The following is a 16,221-nucleotide window of genomic DNA, read 5'->3' on the forward strand; positions in this document are numbered from 1 at the left end:
ACACCTCTTCTCCTGAGAACATCCCACTCTCCAATACATAGACCAATGGCCAAGGTGATGTGTTTTTTGGGCTTAGCTTTTCCTTAATGTGCATTATTTACTATTTTTTTTCTACTGAAGTTAAATGAGAAGAATCTCTCTCATAATACTCATAATAGAAGCTATAAAATAGGAGCCTGAGAATAGATATTGTCCATGTTTTCTATTATATGGAAGAAATCTACATTCATGAAACATTTTTTTTTTTAAACCCACCCTGAGACAAGCGTAGAGAAGGAATGGATCAGAGTTCAAGTTCCAGCTCGCTTCCCCTGTGGCCGAGCTACTCCATCTCCTTTCTTATGGTTTGTTTATTCAAACTTCCTTCAGTGATAGGGGTTAAGCAAGTATATTTCCAAAAGTTTTTCCTTTTTGCCCACACTAGGTTAAATTCTGTTTCTGTCACTTGTAATTAATAAACTCTACCTGAAATATAACAAGTAAGAGGAAAGGAAGATAGTAAACAAAGAAAAGAGTGTAGGTAATTTAATGAAGAAATAAGGGGAGAGGAAGGAGTGCAATATACAGCCTTGTCATACTCCTTTTCGTATTTGGAACCAGTCTGTTGTTCCATGTCCAGTTCTAACTGTTGATTCCTGACCTGCATACAGATTTCTCAAGAGGCAGGTCAGGGGGTCTGGTATTCCCATCTCTTTCAGAATCTTCCACAGTTGATTGTGATCCACACAGTCAAAGGCTTTGGCATAGTCCATTCTGAAGGAGATCAGCCTTGGGATTTCTTTGGAAGGAATGATGCTAAAGCTGAAACTCCAGTACTTTGGCCACCTCATGCGAAGAGTTGACTCATTGGAAAAGACCCTGATGCTGGGAGGGATTGGGGGCAGGAGGAGAAGGGGACGACAGAGGATGAGATGGCTGGATGGCATCACTGACTCAATGGGCATGAGTCTGGGTGAACTCCAGGAGTTGGTGATGGACAGGGGGGCCTGGCGTGCTGCAATTCATGGGGTCGCAAAGAGTCGGACACGACTGAGCGACTGAACTGAACTGAACTGACTGAAGGAGTGCAAGATAAAAAAAGGGAGGTAAATTAAAAAAGGTTAAAAAGTTAATGTGATGTGTATGAAGAGCATGCATTCAACCTCCATAATTTCTACATTTGCCATCATTATTTATAATAAAAATACCTTTAAATCATACAATGTTTCACAGTTTATCAGAAACTTCAGATTTTCCTTTTCATCTGAAATAATAGCTAACATCTACTGGACACATTCTTGTCTTTCTCCTAAATGCCTCAAACAGATGATCCTGCCTAATCCTCAAACAACTGTGAGCTTCAGCTATTATCCCCATCTTGTAAATTAGGAAACTGAGACTCATAGAATAACTGGCAGAATCTTAGGTATACTGATAGTGCAGTAGAAGTATTTGAGTCCAGATGGCTCAGACGGTAAAGCGTCTGCCTGCAATGTGGGAGACCTGGGTTCGATCCCTGGATTGGAAAGATCCCCTGGAGAAGGAAATGGCAACCCACTCCAGTACCCTTGCCTGGAAAATCCCATGGGTGGAGGAGCTAGTAGGCTACAATCAATGGGGTCACAAAGATTCAGACACGACTGAGCGACTTTACTTTCTTTTCTTTTCTTTTTTTTTTTTTTGTGAATTTCCTGATGTTCAAGCTGGTTTTTTTTTTTTTTAATTAATTAATTTATTTTTTATTTTACTTTACAATTCTGTATTGGTTTTGCCATACATTTCTGGTCTATTATCTCTTACAGCAAAACTCTCTCTACCGTACCTGTGACAATAAATCATATGTTATCCTGAATGAAATGAATATTCCTTGATATAAACTTCAAGCTTCAACATTAGGAAGCAATTGAAAAACCCATAAAGAAGACTAAGTGCATGGGACCAGAGTAGTAAGAAGAAAACTAAGAAAGAACAAAAGCTGTTAAAAGTAAAACAATATTGTATCTAAAGATCACAATACTGCTGCTGATGATAAAGTGTCAAGAAGAATGAAATAAGTACCCAGTAAAATTCTACTGATAGATCAAATAGCATGAAATAAAATATTTTATCTCACAAATAACAATTTGAAATAAATTGAACTTATGAATTAAACTTACCGCCTAAAAGAGACACATAAAAAGATTCAAAGTGGGTGAATGAGTGAATAACAGATAATTAGTGTCAAACAAAAGCAGTACCAATAAAGAGGAGAAAAGAGAAGATGAATAATGACATTCTAAGATGATTGAGAAGTGAAAAAGGACATAATCAGTGTAGAAGTTTTGCTCAAGTACAGTTACTGTGAAAAGAAACCTATAGAAGGAGTGATTAGAAGATATGAATATAACAAATAGATGGAGATGTATGGGTATATTTATGGGTTGAAAGTAATGCCCTTTAAGTGGAAGTGGTTGTATGTAGGCGATGGAGGAATTAATGGCGTAACAACTTGAAACTGTGGGGTTTAGGGGAGAACTGACCCCAGTTCTATTTAAAAATAGCCTTTGGCAGGAAGTTTAACTTTTCTACTAAGATGAGAAGCAAGAAATTTAAGATGCTAAATGAAACTGATATATTGAAAATCTGCTAGGAAGACTTTTGCGAGCAGTTTTGAGAAACAGATAACTTTAGCAATTTGTTTTAATTAATTTAATTTTTTTCTGTCTTTTATTATTATTATTCATATTTCTTTGTATCTTTTACATTTTTGTATGCTATGTTGTAAACCGTTTATCACTTATATTCCCCACTATATTTGTTTTACAGGCTTATTTTCATAGGTCACAATTGAAAATAAATAAGTAGATTTTTAAATATAAAAAGACTCCTAAAGACTAAGTATTTATGACAAATATGTTTATTAATTCATTTGTATAATTCTTAAAAAATCAAAAGGTTCTGAGTGTCTGTGCTTTCTGTGCCACTCTGATATTTTTGCTTTAACTCTAGACTCTGGATTCTTCTTTCAAGAAGTCATTTATCAATTTCTGCCAAAAAAAAAAAAAAGAGTTATGAATAATGTAAAGTGACAGTAGAATAAAGACAGGCAGATTGTGAATATGGAATGTTACTGAGATGTGCAAACCTCTTCAGTTTTCTTTTAACCTTCTTCTGAGTTTTAAGCACAGACAGGCTTCTCACACAGGCATGAGGAAGACACGGTGCAGTTATCTATGTTGACAGTGTGCACACCTGCATACACACATTTCCCCTGGAAATCCATACTTGGCTTTGGTAGACGCCACTCACTGTGTTCAAACAAAGTAACATTACTTTAGAACATGACGTGTGAAATTTATTATACCTGGCACTGTAGGGAATTCAGGAGAGTAAAGGCACTCACTCTCCCTCTTTTCAAAGAACTCATACGTTGGTATATATACAAAGAGATAGGCATATGATAAGTAAGTTTCACAAAATGTGTTAATTATTGGTAAGTATTGGCTTCCCTGATAGCTCAGTTGGTAAAGAATCTGCCTGCAATGCGGGAGACCCAGGTTCGATTCCTGGGCCTGGAAGATCCCCTGAAGAAGGGAAAGGTTACCCACTCCAGTATTGTGGCCTGGAGAATTCCATGGACAGTCCATGGGGTTGCAAAGAGTCAGAAAGGACTGAAGAACTTTCACTTTTATATTATTGTCCAAAATGTTTGTTCATTTTTTTTTTCTGTAACAGTTTATGGAAAAATCCAAACAAACTTTTGGCCAACCCAATATTTTATATGTGGGAAAAGGTACACCTGTATGAAGAAGAAGAGACTGCTCCAGCTGGGAAAATTATGGCAATAGCAGGAAAGACAGGACATATGATCTGGGATACAGAATTAAGTTTAAGTGTAGATCAGCACAACAACAATATTGTAAAGTAATTAGCCTCCAATTAAAATAATTAATTTACAAAAAAGCAGGTGCATGTACAGTTGCAGCTGGAATGGGAATCCTTTACTTGTAAATATGTTAGATATAAAAGCGAGCCAGAATTACTAACAAAATTTAGAATATATATATGTATATATATATACTATGCATGCATGCAGTTAAGTCTCTTCAGTCTTGTCTGACTCTGTGCGACCCCATAGACACCAGCCCACCAGGCTCCTCTGTCCACAGGATTCTCCAGGCAAGAATACTGGAGTGGGTTGCCATTTCCTCCTCCTATATATATATATATATATATACATATATATGTATTTGTGTGTGAGAGAGAGCATGTGCATGTATGTGTGTACGGATCCTTGAACAACGTGGATTTCAACTACTCAGTTTTACTAGGTAAAGATTTTTTCAATAGTAAATACTACAGTATTACAGGGTCCATGGCTAGTTTAACATGTAGTTTCAAAGGGCCAATTAAAACTTCTAAGCAGATTTTCTTCTACACGGAGGAGCTGGTGCCCCTGACCCCCACCCATGCTCTATATTGTTCAAGGATCAACTGTATATGTATTATTCTGGGACACTTGCCTCTGCTCTGATACATTCATCTTACTTCAATTTATAAAATCACCACTGGCAGAAATGCTAGTGGGCAGATGCTACCAAACATTCTGGTTGAATTTAATCCTTTACTAAAGATCTAGATTATAAATAATATTTTAGTTCAATGTCAATAAAATGACTTTTCATCCACTCTAGACCAAAACTGTTTGTTTAGTACTATCTGAAAAAAAAGGCAAAGCTTATTTACTGAATTGCTAAAGGCATAGTACAATTCTTTTAAAAATACCAAAGAAACTAGAAAGAAATTCTGAGCTATGTTTGGAAAATTAAATTGCCAAAATAGTTCATACGTTATTTCATCTATTAATTCAACATATCTATTGAATGTTCTATGTTCAAAACATTGTACAAGGTTTGAAGTAGACTGAACCTTTCGACTCACAAAATTCCAATAATTAAAATGATCAACCATAAAAATTAAAATAGATTAAAAATTTGATGCATTAGTACAGCAATTTCAGGAAAATATTCACATATGTTTACATACAAAATATTCATTAAAAACTGTGAAATATTTAAGGGACATATATGATGACTAAAATTATTTAAATATTAAATTTTAGTATATGATAAATGATATTAAAACCAGTGATAAAGGGGAGGGAGGAGGGAGGGGGGTTCAGGATGGGGAACATGTGTATACCTGTGGTGGATTCATGTTGATGTATGGCAAAACCAATACAATATTGTAAAGTAATTAACCTCCAATTAAAATAAATACATTTATATTAAAAAATGAATAATTTAAGCAGTACTCTGACAATTGATTGCCTAATTGAAATACACATAGAGAGACAGATATAATTACGTCTACATTTGAATATACATGTACATGCCTCAGCTTTCTCCTTCACGCCTTTATGTGTTAAGATAAATTTCAAATGAATAAACAATCTCATTTTATTTAAATGTTAATCATCTGTTCATGTGATAAAAGCAAATAAACTTAAAGAACAAATTATTAAAGGAAAAAACTGGAAAGCTGTGCCTGCAAGAGAAGTTACAAACAATATACAAGAAATCTTAAAAGAAATAAAAAGATAAACAGAATAAAACTGTCAAAGGTATTGGTATTATAAGTCAGAAGAAAAACAGCCTTACTAAACATCACAATAATATAACCTAACGGAACAAAGTAAAAATAATTGGCTATCAAGATTATCAATCTTATTCTTAGATTGGCACATGGTGATGAAAGAGCTTGAAATATTTTTTCCTGACATATTTGTCTAATGCGGTGTTTCTGAATAACTGAAAAATATGCCTTTAAAACCAAAAAATAGGCCCAAATTATTTGGATGAGAAATGACCATTCTATACTTGTTCCCAATAAAAATACCAGAGAGGTACTCAGATTCATACTTATGATATTCTTTCCCATAATTATATTTCTTATTTGAAATTGTAATAATTCAGGTCATCTAATAATAAGGATATACTTACACTAATTATAAAATATCTAAATGACTTAATGATTTACAAAATTGCTGACAATATAATATGAAATAACAAAAGCAAGAAGTGAAGAGGACTAAATTTGGTCCCTAATAATCTCTATTTCCTCAAAACTCTTTAGGCCAGACATTGGAAGAGGAATAAGACATTGGATTATGTAGCAGAAACTTACAGGCCAGAAGGAAGAGAACCATCCTCCCACTTCCATTCATTGTCCTCTTCCTTATAAGACAGGCCAAGCCAAGTGTGCTTTACTGCAAGTAACTTCAGAATACACTGCATGGAAACAGAATGCACAAAGCTATTAATGCTAAAAGTCCACTAGACATAAAAACACAGAACTTGTGTCTCAGTTCAGTTCAGTTCAGTCACTCAGTTGTGTCCGACTCTTTGTGACCCCATGGACTGCAGCATGCCAGGCTTCCCTGTCCTGTGTCTAAAGAATCATAAAAAACGAATGTAAAAATCTTGTGTCTAAATAGCCATTTTAAAAATGCAGTATATATATGCCCACTGATAAATGAAACATTGAAAAAATATTTGAGTTCTTCAGTGTCTGTGCATTTTCTCAAGCCAGGAATTAAACACAAAGAAGAAAAAAAAAAAAAAAGAAAGCTAATCATTTTTTTCCTTTGTTTTTTAGCTTAGTCCCAGTAATGAAAAGGGTTTTTATTTCCTCAGTGTATTTTAGAAATATTTAAGTTATAAAAAGAAAGGGCACAATGTTAACTGTATTTTAATTCATCTACTTTTTTAAACTTCCACAGTTTTTTTTTTAATTTATTGCACAAATACATGCACTTGGTTTTAGAAGTCAAGTGATGGCTATATATATTAATATATATTTAATATATATATATTATATATATATATTTAGCCATTCCTCTTTCACTAAATGCCTTTCTCCAGAGGCAATTTGTCCTATGACTTCCTGTTTTATAAAGCCAGAATTTTTAGTCTCATGCTCTATTTTCTCACTTCTTGTCTCCTTGTGATATAGTTACTTCATAATTTTTGGCTTGTGTTTCAATACTTTTCAGTTCAGTTCAATCGCTCAGTCGTGTCCGACTCTTTGTGACCCCATGAATCACAGCATGCCAGGCCTCCCTGTCCATCACCAACTGCCAGAGTCCACCCAAACCCATGTCCATTGAGTCGCTGATGCCATCCAACCATCTCATCCTCTGTCATCCCCTTCTCCTCCTGCCCCCAAACCTTCCCAGCATCAGGGTCTTTTCCAATGAATCAACTCTTCGCATGAGGTGGCCAAAGTATTGGAGTTTCAGCTTCAGCATCAGTCCTTCCAATGAACACCTAGGACTGATCTCCTTTAGGATGGACTGGTTGGATCTCCTTGCAGTCCAAGGGACTCTCAAGAGTCTTCTCCAACACCACACTTCAAAAGCATCAATTCCTCAGCTCTCAGCTTTCTTCACAGTCCAACTCTCACATCCATACATGACTACTGGAAAAACCATAGCCTTGACTAGACAGACTTTGTTGGCAAAGTAATACCTCTGCTTTTCAATATGCTATCTAGGTTGGTCATAACTTTCCTTCCAAGGAGTAAGCGTCTTTTAATCTCATGGCTGCAGTCACCATCTGCAGTGATTCTGGAGCCCCCCAAAATAAAGTCTGACACTGTTTCCACTGTTTCCCCATCTATTTCCCATGAAGTGATGGGACCAGATTGCCATGATCTTAGTTTTCTGAATGTTGAGCTTTAAGCCAACTTTTTCACTCTTCTCTTTCACTTTCATCAAGAGGCTTTTTAGTTCCTCTTCACTTTCTGCCATAAGGGTGGTGTCATCTGCATATCTGAGGGTTAATATTATTTTTTTATCCAAATAATAAGTGATGATATAACAGAAAAATTTCTATTGAAGAGGACACCAAACCAATATATGAATCACTTTTTTTTAAACCATTTATTCAACTCTGTGCCTGTTCTTAGAGCTTGAGATATATCAATGAACAAAAATAAGAAAAATCCCTGCTTTGGGGGGTTGTAGTTAACAACATACATATAAATGATATGGTATACAAGAAGGTGACAAGTGCTATAAAAATTAGAACAGGGTAAGAATGCCTATAAGCAAAGTGGAGTAGTCGAGGAGTGGGGTGGGCACTGATACACAGGTTGCAATTTTAAGTAGGGGTGTCAGGGCAGGTCTCATTAAGAAGGTGACAAGTGTATAAACAGTTGAAAGAAATGAAGTAGTTCACCATGGTTGTACCAGAGAGAAGAATATTACATGCAGTGAAGTGAAAGTGTTAGTTGCTCAGTCATGTTGGACTCTTTGCGACCTCAAGGACTCTGTGACCTACCAGGTTCCTCTGTCCATGGAATTCTCCAGACAAGAATACTGGAGTGGGTTGCCATTCCCTTCTCTAGGGGATCTTCTTGACCCAGGGATAGAACCTAGGTCTCTTGCACTGCAGGCGGATTCTTTACCCTCTGAGCCACCAGGGAAGAGGGAACAGCAAATGCCGTTTCCGCAATGAATGCATGTGTGTATGTAAGGAAAGAAAGGTGGAGCACTCCAGGGAAGGAAGGGTGGAAATGCAGCCGGAGAGCGCCCCTTACCCTGAGTTCAGAGCTGCCGGTGAGCCCTCCCTTCCACTGGTGGTTACTACACATTTCTATCCCAGAAGTAAAGAATGAAATGCAATCTCACCATCAATCTACTCCTTTCTGTCTTTAAAAATGTAGCATTCAAAGAGACACAAAGCTCTGAACACTCCGACCAAGAAACCGTTTTCACGGTCTGGTGGTAGCAGTGGTCTCTGTGTTGCACCCAGTGACTCAGAGGAGATCCACACCCGTCTCCTAGGAAAGAAAATATAACTCAGAGCCCACAGAACCTCCCAAACAAGGCCTTATGTCTTCACACTCCCCTGCTTAAAAGAATGAGGTCGTTATTAAAAATTATTGTCAACTCAGAATTGCCTCACTTCCAAATTACCTCCTTGTGCATTTAGTTCTTGTAGAGCCTCAGTTATATTCTCATTCTGGTTTTGGAGCTTCTCTAGGAGTTCTATATAAGACAACGAGACTTAACATTAGAGATGGCCACACAGTTCATCTGATATTGTACTGTTTCAAGAGTCATAACAATAACAATGGTCCAGAGGCACAGTGTGCAAATACTTTTAGTTCAGTTCCCTTCCCTACTTAATTAGCTTCATCTCTGCCTGAAGTAATCAGGTGCTTAGAAATTAGCCTTTTAAAATGCACAATTTAGTGATTATAGTCAGCAGTATTGTATTATAAGTTCAAAATTGCTAAAGGAATAGATCTCAATTATTGTCAACACAAAAAACGAAGTGACAACTTGTGTCATAATAAAGGCATAAGCGAATGCTATTATAGTAACCATATTGCGATATACAAATGTTTCAAAACCACATGTTGTACAGCTCAAAATTACACAAAGTTTTGCCATACATCTTTTAAAGTAAAAAATAAATAAATAAAAGTAAAGGTAAAAATATATTGATGAAAAATTTAAAAAATTACACAAAGTTATGCATTAATCACATTTCAATAAAAAAAGAACCTGGGCTTTTAGCATAATGAATCACTAATGGACTCACAGGTTGTTCATTTAATTATTCAATATAGGTTCAATATCTCAAAGGAAAAAACTAACATTTTAATGCAAGGCCTTTGTAAGATACTTTAGTTCAGTTCAGTTTAGTCGCTCAGTCATGTCCGACTCTGCGACCCCATGAATCGCAGCACACCAGGCCTCCCTGTTCATCACCATCTACACTATTTTTATATTTAAATTTAATGAGCATAAAAGGAGCCTTATGATAATTATTATAAACACCCCCTCCTTAGGAGACACTTACAAACTATGAAAATGCCATTGATTTCCAGATATTTGTATTCTTCCATTTTCATGCTCCCTGAACATTTTGCACATACCTCTACTGCACACTTTGAAACTTTTGTTTATGTTTGATTTATATGTTTTCTCTAAGCTTCCCAAGGGCAAGGTTCATATTGTATTTATCACTGATCACCAGCCAAGTGGCTGGCGCCTGGTGTGCATTGAATAAATGTGAATGCTTAACTGAGTGAACAAGTTAATCAACTAATACAAGAGGATATATTTGGTAAATATGGGACTCCTGCAGTTTCAGAAGATCAATGAAGAATTTAAAAAAAAAAAAAAAAAGAAGCCATTAAAACCACCATGCTGCTGTATAAACTCCTTTTTTATTATATGAAGTGAAGAAGTGAAGTCACTCAGTTGTGTCTGACTCTGCGACCCTGTGGACTGTAGCCCACCAGGCTCCTCTGTCCATGGGATTCTCCAGGCAAGAATACTGGAGTGGGTTGTCATTTCCTTCTCCGGGGGATCTTCCCAACCCAGGGATCGAACCCAGGTCTCCCACATTGCAGGCAGACGCTTTAACCTCTGAGACAGCAGGGAAGCCCTTTTTATTATATAACCAATCATTTTACGGCTGCAACAAGAAAAACAATCTAGCATTTTGTAAAGATACTTTGTTCTAGTTCTAAAATTACCTTTATTTTGGTCAAGAACTTTTTGAACCTGAAGAAATATTTCCTCTTTGTTTTCAAAAGATTCAATCCATTGGTTAAGGCTCTTCATCTTGCTCTCTGATTCCTGAACACTTTGAAAGTCTAGAACAAGATTTCCAGATAAGTATAAAACACATGCTCAGTTATGAAATGGTAGAGAGACTGTGAAGCTTAATTTTTATAGCATATCCTTAATAAAGTTCCCAACAAATGTTTTAACAACTATAATAAGATATTTAACCAAATATGTTTTTATTTATCCACTGTTACTTTTAAAGTCTACACCTAAATCTAAAATATCATCCTAATTCCTTGTAAGATTGAATGTATGGTTATATTAACAGAACAATGCTTCAGCTGATTAAAACAAATGACAACTACAAAAGCCAAGTCTCAAATAAACCTTTTGGCATCATGACTTGATGTAACGTGTAGAATTTCACTTTCTAATCAAATCTTAAAATTCTGAATTTCAAACTAACGTTGTCAATGTGAAAACACTATACTTAAATAACTAGTTGTGAAAAATTTTAATACTAATTAGAATATTCTGTTGATCTAATTTATGATGCTGCTGAAATGGGCAGTATGAAGAAATAGTAAAAGAAGTTACTTTTTATTTTCAGAGTAAAGACGTTACACATTCACTGAATTTGATATCTTAGTAGGTTGTAATCTTCAAAATAATATAGAATCAATCACTACTATTAATATCTTCTGCAGTAATTTCAATAATATAATCTCCTTGGAAAAAAATGATTACTGAGAGCTCACAAGGTTAAATTTGTTCATAAAATAAAAAGTGTAATATTTTTATATCATTTTTTTCCTGTTCCCCATTCAGTATGGCAATAAAACATTTACCAAAAACTATTATCTTAAAATGATTTAAAGAAACAGGATAATCTGACAAAGAGTCTATTATTTCTTTTTCTCCAATTAATTGGACTTACACTGGTAACCAAAGAATCCACACAGCAACAAAAGCAGCAGGCTGAAGATTCCCAGGATCACAGGAATTATTCCACAGAGAGAGAAGGAAAAACGAGAAGCTAAGAAACAGAGTGAGTGAAAAATCAGAGATAAAGTAAGCTCCTGTTATTTGAAAGATTAATATCCTTATTTTAATGTTATTGTTTAACTGCTGTATATTTTATGAAAAATAATACCCAATATATGAATTACTATAAAGTATTAGGCTGAATAAGAGAGGAAAAAATATTTTAGAGGATTTACAGAAAATAATTAATGTAGCAGACCTGGTTTCTATCCTGAAAGGCCCGCTTACAAGGTTGGCCATGGCTGGGATCTGGAAACCTAGATTTCAGTAGAGTTTCCACAACCACTAATTGATAGGAATGGCTCACCTTGTCTTCTCTGTTTGTACAAACAATATAGCTTTTGCTTCTCTTTGGGAAGTCTGGAATTTTGTTACATGCCAACCAGATGCTACCTATGGGATTAATCCCCTAATAAATACTCTGAAAATTGATTCTCTAATGAGTTTCCCTGGTTTCAACATTTGACACATTGATTGCCAACATCCGCTGGATCATGGAAAAAGCAAGAGAGTTCCAGAAAAACATCTATTTCTGCTTTATTGACTATGCCAAAGCCTTTGACTGTGTGGATCACAAGAAACTGTGGAAAATTGTGAAAGAGATGGGAATACCAGACCACCTAACCTGCCTCTTGAGAAATCTGTATGCAGGTCAGGAAGCAATAGTTAGAACTGGACATGGAACAACAGACTGGTTCCAAATAGGAAAAGGAGTACGTCAAGGCTGTATATTGTCACCCTGCTTATTTAACTTATATGCAGAGGACATCATGAGAAACACTGGACTGGAAGAAACACAAGCTGGAATCAAGATTGGTGGGAGAAATATCAGTAACCTCAGATATGCAGATGACACCACCCTTATGGCAGAAAGTGAAGAGGAGCTAAAAAGCCTCTTGATGAAAGTGAAAGAGGAGAGCAAAAAAGTTGGCCTAAAGCTCAACATTCAGAAAACAAAGATCATGGCATCCGTTCCCATCACTTCATGGGAAATAGATGGGGAAACAGTGGAAACAGTGTCAGACTTTATTTTGGGGGGCTCCAGAATCACTGCAGATGGTGACTGCAGCCATGAAATTAAAAGACGCTTACTCTTTGGAAGGAAAGTTATGACCAACCTAGATAGCATATTGAAAAGCAGAGACTACTTTGCCGACTAAGGTCCGTCTAGTCAAGGCTATGGTTTTTCCTATGGTCATGTATGGATGTGAGAGTTGGACTGTGAAGAAGGCTGAGTGCCGAAGAATTGATGCTTTTGAACTGTGGTGTTGGAGAAGACTCTTGAGAGTCCCTTGGACTGCAAGGAGATCCAACCAGTCAATTCTGAAGGAGATCAACCCTGCGATTTCTTTGGAAGGACTGATGCTAAAGCTGAAACTCCAGTACTTTGGCCACCTCATGCGAAGAGTTGACTCATTGGAAAAGACTCTGATGCTGGGAGGGATTGGGGACGGGAGGAGAAGGGGATGACAGAGGATGAGATGGCTGGATGGCATCACGGACTCGATGAATGTGAGTCTGAGTGAACTCCGGGAGATGGTGATGAACAGGGAGGCCTGGCATGCTGCGATTCATGGGGTGGCAAAGAGTCAGACACGACTGAGCAAATGAACTGAACTGAACTGAACTGATTGCTGGGGGAGTTCCTGTGACCTGTGTGACTTTACTGGGAGAGGGGTCTAGGAAGGTTGAGCCTGGTCTCCCCCACACTTCACTACATGCACCTTTTCCGTTTGCTGATTATGTTTGTTATCCTTCCATTGTCATAAATCTCAGCTGCAACAAGTACAACTCTATAGGGTCCTGTGAGTTCTCCTAGTGAATCATTAAACCTGAGTATATCTTTGGGGACTTACAGTGCAGGTAAAAAATTTACATACAGGTATTATTAAAGTTATCCTTAAATATTAGGTACAAACTTTCAATTCAGACTACATTGCCCTCATTAATACAATCAGATAGAGAAATGCTTATTGATATTACATCGGTGCTATTATTAAGAGAGAACTCTTTTTTTTAAACTTGGTGACCTGTAGTAAATTCCCTTGATGTGTGCGTGCTAAGTCACTTCAGTCATGTCGGACTCTTTGCAACCCTATGGACTGTAGCCCATCAGGCTCCTCTGTCCATGAGATTCTCCAGGGAAGAATACTGGACTGGGTTATCATCCCTCCTCCAAGGAATCTTCCTGACCCAGGGTACCTGAATCTCTTACATCTCCTGCACTGACAAGCAGGTTCTTTACCACTAGCACCACCTGGGAAGCCCCATTCATAAAGAATTACAGTAAATCTTAGTGACTGTTTTAAAGGGACAATATTTGGTTTTAGATGAAACAATACCTATAATTTATTCAGTTTCACAAAAGTATATGCTTCATCCCCACATTCTAGAAATTAAACTTTCAGAGATCATTGTTAATAGTCTTTTGTTGGTAAGTTTATTTCCCTCCAAAGCAAATGTATAAACTCTAGTGTTAAAAAAAGTATTTTTTTTTTGTACTTCAAAAACAAAGAATTGTACTTTTGAAACAAAATGAAAAGCTCCCATAAAAAAAGAATAGTTATTTTTATAATTAATATCCAAATCATTTCTTTAACTTTCTGTATAATATAACCTGGTGGTTATCAACCAGAGGAAAGTTTAACCCCCAGAGGACAATATTAAATATTTGGAGATATTCTTGATGTGATAACTGAGGGTCAGGTAGTACTGACACCTAGTGCATAGATGTCAAAAAGATGCTAAACATCCTACAATCACTAACCAATGCCCCATAACCAAGAGTCATCTAGCCCAAAATGTCCTTAGAGCTGAGGTTGAGAAACTCTCCTCTATTAAATGATGTTGGTTAATTGTGATCAAAAAGAGGCATCATACAATAGGGTTTTATCTTTCTTTGTCTTTTTTACAAATTTTCTGAGTTTTAAACCTTGATCAAGTTCTCTGTTTCATGTAAGAAAACAATTCTAAATTTGGACCATGGCTTCTTCCGTCTTTAACTATGCTTCTTCATATATGAACACTTCACAACTCTGTCAGAAAATACGCTTTTGTTTTACTCCTATATATGTTCTAAACATTCTCATCTCTATATTTTTTCTAAATTTTAAAATTTCCAAATAGTAACAATTAGAGAAACATAAAATGGAAGGTGTACCTAAGGATAACAAAGAGAGACCATAAATGAGTAAACTCTAGTAAACTTTACCGTCAACATTGGTGTGCTCAGGAATTGGGCCCCATTCATCCTCAGGAGGAGGAGGAGGAAGGGCGAGAGATGGTTCCAAGTCCACAATAGGGATGGTCTCTGTCTGCTCTGTATTTTCTTTTAACACAGAAAATATATCATAACTTTACAACTTTGTAAAACAAATGAGATTAGAATTTGAGAACCACTACTATTTCCAAAGATCCTTAGAAATACAAACATTATAGAAATAAAATCAGATACTCAAATCACATTTCCACTCAACAGCCCATCCATCTTTCCTAAAAGTATTTAAGCTGATTAATTACACTTTGGACCGAGTCAAGAAATAAGATAATTATTTTTTAAAATATGTTTAAAAGCACTCTTTCAGGTAATCTGGGAAATGTTACAAATATAATGCTCCTAGAATAATCACAAGTAGCATTATATCAAATAAAAACAACCAAAATTGTATTTTCATTAAAATGGCATAGGTCATTTAGATTTAAAAAGAAAAAATACCTGGAGGTTGTTCACAGTCTGAAGCATCTGACATTCTAGAGCCTTTTGGATTATTTATTTATCCCAAGTGTGAAGAAGAGCTTACAAAGATGTTGGCAGGTGAATGAAGAGTTATCTCTTCCACTTTCTTCCTAGAGTTGATGAGAAGACCACACATAGCCTCAGGTGGGACAGCTACTTACATTTCACACAACTGTATGAAACTAACTAAATTTGGCAAAAAAAAAAAAAAAACCCACAGAGGAAATGTGAATCTATAACTGGATATTTTCTAATAGGTATACAGAAATAAAGCCACCCCTACTTAACTAAACTATATACAACAAGCCTTTAAGTATCATCTGGTTTATTTAGCTACTAGTCCATCACTCCAGAAATTAATTAGGAAAAGCCACTATCATAAATAATATAACTGAGTATTCTAGAGTGAAATGTTTCGTGAAACTTGAGTATGAAGTAAAGGAAGATACAAATATAAAGAAACCAATTAGAAAAAGGAATAACACTGGAAATGACATCTGTTCATCCAAGGTAAATTTAAATGACTGCCTATATAGAATGACACTTGAAGATGGAAATCACAAAATAAAACCTGTATGTCCAAATAGTGACAGATTGGCTTAAAGTTTTTTGATACTACCCCCACCCAACTTTCTTTCAAAAGGAAAGCAAATTCTATTCCTATAAATATGGTTGGGTCAGCCACCGAAATAAACCTTTTACTCTTCACTGCTCAACTGAAAAAAAAATTCAATATTTTCAGTGGGAATAAATAGATACTGTACACAAACAAAAATAGACATAAGATTTTTCTCATTGGGTTTATAACCTCATAGAAACTATGTTCAAGTCTGGTTGAAACCACACATGATACCTCAGATATAGGCAGTGGTCATAAGTTTCCCACCCTCCTATA

The 16,221-nt window shown here is 36.0% G+C and overlaps 1 protein-coding gene across 1 annotated transcript; it reads right to left on the reverse strand.

The window, feature by feature from the left end:
* Window positions 1-2,857: 2,857 nt before the first annotated feature.
* On the reverse strand, window positions 2,858-15,590 carry LOC120858829 (killer cell lectin-like receptor 6). The gene is made up of 9 exons (XM_040235169.1): window positions 15,306-15,590; window positions 14,802-14,918; window positions 11,484-11,582; window positions 10,513-10,632; window positions 8,939-9,010; window positions 8,651-8,802; window positions 6,145-6,248; window positions 3,104-3,266; window positions 2,858-3,005 (listed from the first exon to the last, which is right to left on the reverse strand). Exons 1-8 carry the CDS (start codon window positions 15,337-15,339, stop codon window positions 3,137-3,139), a joined length of 828 nt encoding a protein of 275 aa, XP_040091103.1. The 5' UTR covers window positions 15,340-15,590; the 3' UTR covers window positions 2,858-3,005; window positions 3,104-3,136.
* Window positions 15,591-16,221: the final 631 nt, after the last annotated feature.

Source organism: Oryx dammah, unplaced genomic scaffold, assembly GCF_014754425.2.
Source record: "Oryx dammah isolate SB20612 unplaced genomic scaffold, SCBI_Odam_1.1 HiC_scaffold_29, whole genome shotgun sequence".
Classification (NCBI taxonomy): domain Eukaryota; kingdom Metazoa; phylum Chordata; class Mammalia; order Artiodactyla; family Bovidae; genus Oryx; species Oryx dammah.

Excerpts from the sequence above, each read along its gene's own strand:
- LOC120858829 (XM_040235169.1), bottom strand. The coding sequence starts at position 15,339 with ATGTCAGATGCTTCAGACTGTGAACAACCTCCAG. Across the intron at positions 11,583-14,801 it reads TGAGCACACCAATGTTGACG|CTTCTCGTTTTTCCTTCTCT; the intron begins GTAAAGTTTACT and ends TCTGTTTCTTAG. Across the intron at positions 6,249-8,650 it reads CAGAAAGGAGTAGATTGATG|TGTATTCTGAAGTTACTTGC; the intron begins GTGAGATTGCAT and ends GTTTCCATGCAG.